This window comes from Symsagittifera roscoffensis, unplaced genomic scaffold, assembly GCF_963678635.1.
Source record: "Symsagittifera roscoffensis unplaced genomic scaffold, txSymRosc1.1 SCAFFOLD_907, whole genome shotgun sequence".
NCBI lineage: Eukaryota > Metazoa > Xenacoelomorpha > Acoela > Convolutidae > Symsagittifera > Symsagittifera roscoffensis.
Window position 1 is genome coordinate 5,008 of NW_026971547.1, and position 11,245 is coordinate 16,252.

The window sequence follows — 11,245 nt, forward strand, 5'->3', positions numbered from 1 at the left end:
ACCAAGCTTCATCCACAACACGATAAAATTTTCCAAGTCATGCTCTTACTAGGGTCCTTTATCAATTTTCAATTTTCCTGGGAAAAAGCTATTAACACCGAAAGGAGACGACGGACGGGTTCCACTCACAGGGAGTTTTTTTTTTGGGGGGGGGGGGGTTGGTGTTATGTGTCTATTGCCACCACAAAATCGATAAGCCCTCGCTCATTGTTTTGCGTAAATTGTCTATTTTTGGTTTAAAACGTGTTTCTTCCAAGTGCTAATAACTTCCGGTCCAACCGCTGGACTTGGCTCAGAATATTACACGAGAAACGGCTTTCGGAAGTCGATGTTGGGGCAAAATGCATAGGGCATAGCACCGGAAGTAGGGGTCCAGGTGGTCTGAGGTTCAAAACTTAAGCTCCCATCGGCGAGGCCTATACCATACTATATTTAGATTCCATTCCAACAGCGGGTTGCCCAGTTCTTATTGGGCTATGTGCACTTCCGGGAACTGTTATCACTTCGGGCCGTAATCACTTGCGGGAACCGTTATCGTCGATACCGAGCTACGTACAACTCATTAGCTTTCATATAATACTTTCAATTTTATGGACTACAAAGCGTACAACGAAATTCTTGCGTACCATAAAGGTAACCAACGAGGTCCTTCCTTCATCTTCCAATGAAGCGCAGCGGGAAGCTTTTTGCCGGAAAGCTTTCAAGTTATCAAGAGTTTTTCGCTGAACAACAATGTATGCAAATTGACAGCAAATTAATGGCTTCCGACCCGGTCCGACCCCCTGTATGCCCGGCGACGTAAATACACTTAGCTCGGCCAGGAGGCTAAGCGGATTTACGTCGCCGGGCATACAGGGGGTCGGACCGGGTCGGAAGCCATTCATTTGCTGTTCAAAGTTCAGTCTCAGTCGGGGGAAGGTCACTCTCAACTCGTTACGGCATTCGTCCAAAACGTACCTAGATACACACAGTTTGGCCTCTTAAAGGGCGTGTTTCTTGATGCACTTTCAACTTAAGCCTAATTTGGGAAATTGCCATTTTGCTTTAAAGCTTTTACTAACATTGAGCCCATTATCATAAAAACAGAGCCCGTGAGCCTTGGATAAAACAAATTTGAAGCACCTTCCTAATAACTGACAGATTTGACGTTCGCATGGCGGTTCTTTTTCATCATCTGTTTGTTCGGCACAATATATCCTTCATATATCTGTCTGACGGTTACTATGGGCGCAAATCTAGCCAGCGGGACTCCAGAGGTGTCAATGAGGTATTTCTCGAAGTTCCAGGTCACATCGCCAGACTGGACTGGGTCCCAAAACAGGTCAGACCGGTCACCCAGATTCTTCTGGTACGGGGGACAGATGTCCTGTGAAAAAAAATATAAAACCTGCAAGGCCCGGTCGCTATACGTGGATCAATTGAGCAATCTCCCAGCCCCCCCCCCCCCTCCCATTCTCGCGTGGGGGGAGATAACTCAATAGGTAATTGAGCCATGTTTATAACCACTTCAAAATAGTTCCAACGATATGAAATCATAAATCATATTCTTCATCGATAATGGAACGCCAAAATTTACAATATCAACGCTTAAAAGTCACATTCAGAGTGAAAAAGTAATCAATAAGACTGAGGTACATAAAGCGATTTTTTGTCCTAAATGGAAAAAGCTATTGAGTACATTTTTAAGGTGCTGCGGAGAACAGTTTTTGGTATTCAGATACAAGGCGAGATCACCAACCCTGGTAACTCTTTTCCTCTATGAGAGGCAATGGTCGCCCAAACAATAATTTGCAAAAAAAGTTTAAAAATTTCCATTTTTTCTGTTTCAAAATTTTTCTTTGTACTCATAAAAAATAAACTTCAGACGGTCAATTCATTACGTGCTACGAACACATCAACCATCTACTTGCATTTGCTGACGTCTTTTTGTAGCTTTTAACCGTTTTCGCTAGGGGGGAGATAGCTCAGTTGGTCATTGGGGGGGTGGGGGGGGGGGGTGGGGGTATTGCTCAATTGATCTTTTTACGTTTGTGCTTGTAGAATTATTGAGGGCGGGGGATTTATATTTTCGAGTTTGTTTAGAAGCCCCCATCCCTCAAAGTATAACAATTGAGTTTTTTCGAGACTTTTTCTTGCTGATAAGCATGAAGGAAAACTCTTGAAAAAATCCAATTGCTTTAATTTTGTACTATTTAAGCTTTTGAAGTTTTTCGAAGATTTTAATTGTGGTAAAACCGTGGTAAAACAATGACGACAGGATTTAAGGAGAAGAAATAAAAAGAAATGAACGAATGCGAAGATTGAGAAGATTGCGAAGAATGCGAGGATGGAGAAGAAAAAAGATGAGAAGAACGCGAAGGAGATGAATGAGAAGAATGCGACAGGTGTTTGCTGACCTTGAGGTATGTAAAAAGGGGATGTTCGTTAACCCCGTTGACATCCAGGGGTCCGAACCACGGGAAGTTGGGTTGGTAGTTGTTGCCCGGCCTCACATATCTGGCCAGGTTCAGCAACTCCGTCTTGTTGGCGCCTGGCTCTTGCATGCCGAACTGGTTGCAGGGGAACCCAATTATTGTAAAGGCCACGGAGGAGTTCTCAGCTTCAGACTGTACTGCATTCATGTCTAAATTGAAGCGACCCGGGTCGAGCTCCGCGACATAAGTCGCGACCAAATATAGTCGCGCGATGCAGCAGGCGCGACCGAAATTCAAAACCCGTTCGATTTTTTCGAGTGGCGCAAAGTCGATACTTAAGTCGCGTACCTGGCCTGGGGAATCATGAATGCATATTAAACTTAATTTTCGAGCAGAAAGCTCACCGGTCTTCTAACTTGGTTCCTTTTTGATTATTAATGGCAGTTCTTTTGCCAAAATTTAGAAACATTCGATAGACAGCTAACTGCGGCCTTTTTGCTGTTCTTCCAAGATGTTTTTTTTAATCCTTATGAGCTGGGTAAAAAATAACTGAAAGTCTGTTCCCTTTTTGAGAACGAATTCAATATTATTTATTAAAACGCAGACACCCGTATTTTGCTTTCGTACATATAGTTTGATTGTTATTTGTTGTCGACTAATATCTTCAAAATCAAAAATCGAGACTTAAATAATTTAGTCAAAATCAGAAATAAAGAAAACTACCACTTCCCTCCCCCAGGGGCGGATTTAGGGGACGGTGGGGGGCGGGGGTTGGTGAACGCGCGTTCTTAGGGACTCAACCCCCTGCCGACCCATATGTTCCCCCTTTGTACTATTTTCAGATATCAATTTTTTGGTGACGAACCCTCGAAAATTTTCTAAAGGCGCCTTTGGCGTCAATATAAACTAATTTTGAGGGGGGATCGCGCCCCGAAAAATCGCGATTTTTTCGTCATTTTTTTTCTCCCAAAAAGTGCCTAAAAAGGCCTTTTTTCAAAATTTTGCCTGCGCCGCTGAAAATTTGGCTGAAACATGATCTTTTTAGTGCTTTGCGAGAGCTCAGAAAATTATTATGGTCGACCTAAAAAAAAAAGGTCGACAGAATTTTCGATTTTTTTCTCGCCCCCTCCAGAAAATCCTAAATCCGCCACTGGTCTCCCCTACTGAATATTGTAAAAATGTTCAATCCGATAATGACTATTTCAATCATCATTAATCATCATTTTCAACACAAATGATTACCTAAGAGCTGAGGGGTCTGTCCTCAGTAGGAGGCGACATTGGTGAGGATGGTCCACTTGCCCTCCGTGTAGTTTTTAAGACTCAGATTCTCCGGCTGACAAAAAAAATAAATCATTTATTTTTTCATTGCAATTTTATTAAGATCATAATTAAACGATTTTTATAATTCATTTTTTCAAATTATTATGGTTATTATTGCTACAATTTTTAATTATTTTTCTCCTTATTATGATTATTATCAAGATTAAAATTATGATTGATTTTAAACATTTTTTATGAAGTTAAATTTTTATTCTGATTTCGATTATTGATATTATGATTATTATGATTATTGTTGTCATTCGGTCTTTCTCTGACGTGAGCTTTTGGAAACCTCAAACCAACGAAACTTAGAGTTACAAGTTTGGATTTCAGTTTTTTTGTTCCTGCGACCTTTAGCGGCTTTGAATTATGTTGAACCCAAAACTGAACCCACTTATGAACTAGCCGTCTTTTTTTTCAGTTTGATTTTGTGTGCTTTACTTTACTATCACGGAAGTTTTGAGCCAATTTTAAAATAATTTTTATTTTCAAAGAAATGTTTTTGCAACGCAAAAAATTGAAATAAGAATTGCAACTTATCTCATCACGGGTAAAAACAACTGAATGCAAAAACAGACATCTATACTTTTGCTGATAAAGCTCAGCTTTAAAGTTGTTTGTTCTGTATTTTTAACCAATTACTGCAATTCTTTTCAAATTTTTTCTTAGTCGAAATCTTTTCAAAAGGATCATTTTTCGAGCTTTTTTTAGAAAAAAGTTTTTTTCACACTTTAGACAAAAACTTTGAATTGCGAAACTTGCCTCTTCATTATCGTCGATCATCTTTGGAACTGTGAAATCGTTTATGTTCATGCCAGCTACATTTTCACAAGTAGTGTAATTGACATCCGCGATTCCATTCACCATCCCCGTCCCACAAGAGAGGAGAATAAAAATGGAGCCCAGAACCATCGGGGTTTTATGATTTGTCTCCTTATAAGACACCATCTCGAAGCAAACAAGAATTTATCGAATTATGATTCAAATCTCCTAAAAATTCAACATTAACCTCTTAGAGTTCAATATTTACCTTTTAAATATACAATTATAGATGAGATTCGAAAACAGTTTGTTAACTTGCTCACTTAAATACTCTTAATGCAAATTAAATTTTATACGAAAGACTTGTGATTATTTACACAGGTCGAAAAGTGAGTTTTGGTTCAAATGTACAATATGTTGTTAAATAAAGGCATATACTTAATCTCTAGTGGGATTTTCCGGTTCTTTCTAAAACAAATTATCAAAGTTTGCTCAATTTGTTATGGAATATCTTAAAGTTTTGAGGTTCAGAAAGTCTATTTGAGAAGCAAGTTTGATCCCGAAGCTTGCTTGTTTGCTGTTATGAGCATATGATATTGATACCACTTATAACTTCTCAAATCAGGGGCGGTCTTAGGGAAGGGGTGAGGGGGGACACGTTCCCTCCTCCCTCAGGGATTCGGCCACCTGGGTCCCCCTTTGGTACTTTTTAAAAAATACATTTTTGTCCGACCGACCCTAAAATTTTTCTAAAGGCACCTTCGGCGCCATTATATACTAAATTTGAGGGGGAACGCGCGCCAACAAAACGCAATTATTTTGTCGAAATTTTCCACAAAGTGCCCAAAAACAGCTTTTTTGACCTGTTTTTTCAAAAATTTGCCTGCGGAGCAGAAAATTTGGCCAGAACAGCGCGTGTTTTTAGTGATTTAGGAGAGCTCGGAAAATCAATTTGGTCGACCTAAAAAAAAGGTCGAGAAAATCCTAGATTCGCCCCTGTCTCAAATGCTGGTTTGGGAAATTTTAACATGTTCTTAAGAAGTGTATCGATTTTTTAGCGTATCTTACCATCTGTTATCACATGTTTTCATTTTCCTGACAAGAATACCATTTTAAAATAATTATAAACTGTATTATTACCATCTAAGATATAAATTGAAGACCTCAGTCTCTGCAAATTAAAATGATGGCAGGGTCGGGCGGATTGAGGATTTTCTCGAAGGGTGGCAGATTTTTAATAAATGCTCAAAAATTTTGCCGGCCTTTTTTTTAGTTCGACCAAATTGATTTAACCAGGTCTATCAAAAACTAAATAGACACTGTTTAGCAAATTTTTCTGCGCCGCCAAAATAAAAAAAAACCAGGTCAAAAAGCAGAGCTGTTGCTGTGTCTTAATGGTTTTTTATTGCTCCGACTTTCGAAGAACACAGAATATTTATGCTGGGGGTGGGTTTTTATTCATGCAATTTTCGGCGATCGAAATACTAGCTTCCAACAAAACAAATTATAGCCCATTGAAGATGCTGACTCCCTGAAATCAAATATACCAAAATATTTTAAATTCGATCATTTTTTTTGTGCAAAAATCTGGACTAACTTATGGGCGTTTTCTAGATTTTTTTCATAATGCTGAAAGTGTAATGGGAATTATCTTTGGCTGAAGAATTATCGCGCACAACAAAATAGTTCCATATTGAATTGAGGCTAGCTAACTGGTCGTAATAATTTCCTACGACTCAAATTTTTATATTTGATCTTTGATCTCATCCAAAATTTATAGTTTTTTAATATTCTCTTTTCCCGAAAACTATTCGATATGGATTAAGTTGCAGTCAAAACGTTCGAGCTTTTGCCCTGATATACGTTCAGTCTTGTTTGAATATCTTTTCAACTTAAAATAATTTTTGCGAACTAATATTTGAAAGCTTAGTTTGAAATAAAGCACCGCGTTCTTCTTTGATGTTTACCGAAGACCCCTTTGAAGTCAAATTTCTGTTAATTTTGGATGAAAACGGAGTTAATTCAAAGAAAGAACTCTAAAATGTAAGGATTTTAAATTGCTACGGTAACAAAATTTGGGTCGTTAAACTGCATGATGTTAAGTTGTTTAGTGTTGAAAAGATGGGAACCGGAAAAAATATAATAACGACTGAGAGGACGCTAAAACAAAAATAGTCAGACAAGCAGTTTTTTGTCCAACTAAAAGGCCAAAGGCATTAAACTGACAGTCTCTTCTAATATCAGACTCTGAGCAGGTAGTCTACCAAGGGAGGGGCGACCGACGCCGTCTTATTCTTGTTACCATTTTTTTCCAAAGGATCTCTCCCTGGGTACTATTTTCCGACACCCATTTTCTCATAAACAGTCTCAAAAATTTTTCAAAAAGATAAACAACAGAAGAATTTCAATCTCAAAGAATATATTGTCTCCCTGAGTTCGAATAGGGAAAACATTTTAACTGAATTTCATCCAAGTAAAATTCTGGGAGCATGGAAATTGTTTGCCAATTTGGCCATGATGTGAAATGATTTATGTTGGCTGAAAAAAAATTTGTTGGGGGTGATGATGAAAAGATAACACGCACTTAAAACGAAAAAAGCTGCCTACCTATACCAAACGAAAGCTTAACTCGACTGAAAACTTAACAGTAAATTTAAAGTTTACCAATCAAAAATTAGTTAAGTTAAAATTATCTTGTGGGATATCCGTAATAAGTACATTTGCCACATTTATTCATGATATAATGCTGAATCAGCGTTGATTATACCTGCAACGTCAACCAGGGAATGCAGAACTGTACTCTTAGAGTTTGTACAACTGCCAAACTGTACAACTGCACAACTGCCTTAGAATTTGTACAGCTGGGTTATTCAAATTTGAGCGCCAAATTTTTTTTATAAACACTTTGTTTATTTGGACTGGGGCTCAGTAAATTAGGCAACAAGCAAATTAGACGATTAGAAAATAACGGCATTTGGACGGTAACTTGCGTGCAAATTGCGTGAGAGTTGTTTACCGGTATAAGTTAAGTTTTCTGTTCAACCAAAAATCAGGAGTTACTTTATGTCACAGTTGTATAGTTAATGTAACTCAAAAATATACTAAATTTTTTCATTTTGAATATTAAAAATAATTTAAAACAACAATTTTGGTCAGTTTGTGATCATATGCTCTTTTTATTTTCGTGTAACTTCATTCTTAACAAAAAAATGGTTGCCCAGTTCTTATAGTCTAAATTCAAAAAGACTTATATTCTAATATCAGTTAGTTTACGTTCGTCTAATTTGCTTGTCGTCTAAATATTTAGGCCATTTGGACTAGCCAGCAGACAAAATTTGTCAGCCTCATTGTGGGCCTTAAACCTTCTAATGTTATAGGAGAAAACGAAATTTTTGTCTTTTTAATGGGACAAAACTGCTGGAGAAAAGATCAAAACAAATCTGGCAATTTTTTTATCAAGTGTACATTTTTTACAATCCTTCTTGTACAGTGGGACACAACAATCTGGAAAAAGTGCGTACGTCTGAAAATATTTGAGCTTTGCTGTTGCTAGATCCCTTCTCATGGTCCAAGACACATTTTTGTTTCTTAAACCCAAAAAATATAATTGTTCAAAAATTTGAAAAAGTGTACATAAAAAATATTGTTTGCGACAGCAATAAAACGTTTCAAATAAAAACTTCCTTAAAGATCTGTTCATCCCTGATAAATGATTCTATCCAAAAAATCAATCTCCAGAAATAAAACTAAATTTTTTAAAGAACCTTGAAAACTAGATTATGTGAAAATTCGAGTCATACTAAATTAAATAGTCAAATTAGCTTGCCTAAATTCAATTCGGAACGGTTAGTGCGGTATGTTTTTGCCACGTGTAAACTGTAAATTGTTCGTGTAACGACAAAAACTGAATTTTTTTTTTCTTAAAGCGCGCATAAATTATCCAGAGCATGACCAAATTAGCTGTTTCTAAACCCCAGAACATTAGAAAAGAAACATTCAAAAAAAGTGTTTTTTTTTTAAATAATGAACTCAGGAAGACGATATCTTCAATGGTGTATTTTTTTAAATAAAAAAAAACCCCTAGCATAAAGATTTTGCATTTTGTTCTAATGTCAAAACAAAAATTCATAAATCTCAACTTTTTTTCGGTGTTAAATTTTCCTTACGAGGATAATTGTGTATATATTGAACTTCAAATGGATTCCGCAACCAAATGAGAGGAGAGTTGTTGCAAAATCTGCAATACGTCTGAGAACAGATTTGTCGCGGTATCCGCAACACTGCTTTTTTGCTTCGACCTTTTGCTGTTTTGGTTTCAACAAACAAATAGCTAAGAAACTGTATCGCTCAAAAATTGTCCAAAAACAGCTGAATTTGCGGAACTTGGAATAAAACTGGCGGAATGCAAAACAATTTGAGGAATTCAAAGACAAAATGAATTTATTACATTATAGATCACAATTTTGCGTAAAACCGCTTACATTTGCCAAATCCGCTTGCAATTTACAGAATTTATTGACATCATGACATTATAATTACAATGTTGCTGAATCCGCTTGCATTTGTGACATTAGCCCACGTTTGCTAAAACAACTAGCTATATTCGCTCGTTACAGAATCCGCGAAGCAATCAAAGTGCCGACAAAGTGTACGTTAAAAGTATTTGTGAGCAGAACCCAAGAAAATTTTATAAGTGGAATCCACTTACAATTTGGAAGATATTTAAGCACTTGTCTCTGCTTTCCAATTACGTACACAAAACAAACGTTGCGCGTTTTCAGTGCATAGGTTGGCCTCGTAGTGTTTCAATCTTGGTTTCTTTCTGTATCTTCAATTTCTCGATACAAGGTCATTTTTGCGTTGTTTTCTTGAAGGTTATTCGACATTTTTCGTAAGCTTTGCGTTATTATACAATATGGCTCGGAATACATAGTAAATTATTGAAGAATTTAAATATTGAGATAATCATTTAAAGTTTTTTAGGTACAATGTTAGTCCTACCGAGCTGAACCACCTCAGCTCTTGTGTTTGATCTGTTCACTCACGCATGAGTCATTTTAAACTTCAATTACACGGAAATGAGAAATTTTTAGTAGCATTTTTGAATCCAGAACAATAATTACACATATAAATCTCGGATCAGATACATAATGAATAAAGTAATTTCACACTTTTGTTATTAAAGTAGTTGTTAAATGGTACATTAGTTAGCAAAAGTTGTTTATAACTCCACCTTTTTAGACGCTTTAATCGTTTTCCGCAGTTCTGGAATATCGTGTTGGTAATCCTTGAAAAACTGCAAGACATTCCACTCGTTAATTAATTTTTGATTTGCTTCGTAGTCGTGTTTTTTCTTCTCAAAGCTACTCGCGATTCGCTCTTCAACAACAGTTTGGCGTCTTTCAATTGATTTCAAACCCTCTCTATCGGGTAGAAAAGCTTCTAGAGCGTTCATGTAATTTCTTCTAAGGTTCGGCGATGACACAGCGCGCACTTTATTGTTCAAAACTTCTATTTCAGAAGGCATTATGTCGCCTTTTCGGAGAAAATCTAACTGGGGGGCTAAGATTTTCTCGATTTCGCTATTTCTCCCCATCATTCCAAAGGTATCCGAATCCCAGTTATCGGTGTATAGAAACTGAAAGTCCATCAACTGACTCATATAAGTCTTGTTGAATATTCCTTTATGAGCTATTCCTTCTTTGTACATGCGAGGGAATAGCCAAACTGAGGGGTAGTCTAACACATCGTAGATCCTCGCCAGGACTTTGGAAACTGAGGCGTCGTTTTTGAGGAATCGGATCCGATGTTCACCGAATTGCTCCTGGTATTCCTTCATGAGGTCAATCATGTCTTTTTCGGCTTTGAGACAACCTCGGCACCCCTGAAAAGTTCCGAAGAACATTTACTAGCTATACAGGTAGCTTAAAAGGGAAATGATGGTAGGATCCCAAACAAAAATATTAAGACAGTTTTTGACCTTTTGACTTTTAGTTTGACGATTCGTTTTCAGGCTATTTTGTCGCATCTAATTGTTATAAAAGCAAACACATAGGCAAATCAAAGTCCAATTTTTTAATGACACTTTTGTCTAGTGAATTTTTGCGTGAAATTATTGCGTGAAGGATTTGAACATAACATTTTCTAAATGAGATGCTCAATTTTTTTCGATAGAAGCAGCGGCGCAACTTTTTTTCAAAGCTTAGAGCTTTTTGAACTACCAAGAAAGCAAAAAAAAATCCACTTGTATAATCATTCAATCAAAAAAAAATTTGGACACGACTTTGGGTTACGACTTGCCTGTTGTAAAAACAGCAAAATCACATCAGCATTTCTATCGAACACCAGCTGTGTGTAGTCATTGCTCTGCACAGAAATGAGTCTGGGCATTTCGTACTTGAGTTCTTCATCTATTGCCGCGTAGAGGGAAGCCACGTCCTGTCTCCCTTGATAGAGCACTTTGCCGTCTCTCTTATTATTGTAGAAGAACACGGAAGGGTAGTAGGTAACCCCATTCCTCTTGGCCGTCACCTATGTTCAATGAAAAGTCGCAGCAGTTTTAGGAAATAAATAAAAGCAAAGGCCGTTTTTTTGAGGGGGGGGATTATCTAGGTTTTTTTTGGGAAAGGATTTTGACTTTTTCAGGCTGACCAAATTTATTTTTGTAGCTACTCCCTAAAAAGCTGCCCTAAAACACTCCTTTACTGTTTCCAGGCCTCGCCAACGCAAATTATACTTTCATAAAC

The 11,245-nt window shown here is 37.2% G+C and overlaps 2 protein-coding genes across 2 annotated transcripts; both read right to left on the reverse strand.

Moving 5' to 3' along the window:
• Positions 1–1,061: 1,061 nt before the first annotated feature.
• On the reverse strand, positions 1,062–4,762 carry LOC134856501 (glutathione peroxidase 6-like). The gene is made up of 4 exons (XM_063872770.1): positions 4,500–4,762; positions 3,657–3,750; positions 2,397–2,623; positions 1,062–1,366 (listed from the first exon to the last, which is right to left on the reverse strand). Exons 3-4 carry the CDS (start codon positions 2,619–2,621, stop codon positions 1,127–1,129), a joined length of 465 nt encoding a protein of 154 aa, XP_063728840.1. The 5' UTR covers positions 2,622–2,623; positions 3,657–3,750; positions 4,500–4,762; the 3' UTR covers positions 1,062–1,126.
• Positions 4,763–8,972: 4,210 nt separating this feature from the next.
• On the reverse strand, positions 8,973–11,030 carry LOC134856500 (uncharacterized; the record flags this gene model as incomplete). Its single annotated transcript, XM_063872769.1, is given in 2 exon segments — positions 8,973–10,383; positions 10,800–11,030. Coding segments are annotated over 2 exon segments (894 nt in total), but the record flags the coding sequence as incomplete, so codon positions are not given.
• Positions 11,031–11,245: the final 215 nt, after the last annotated feature.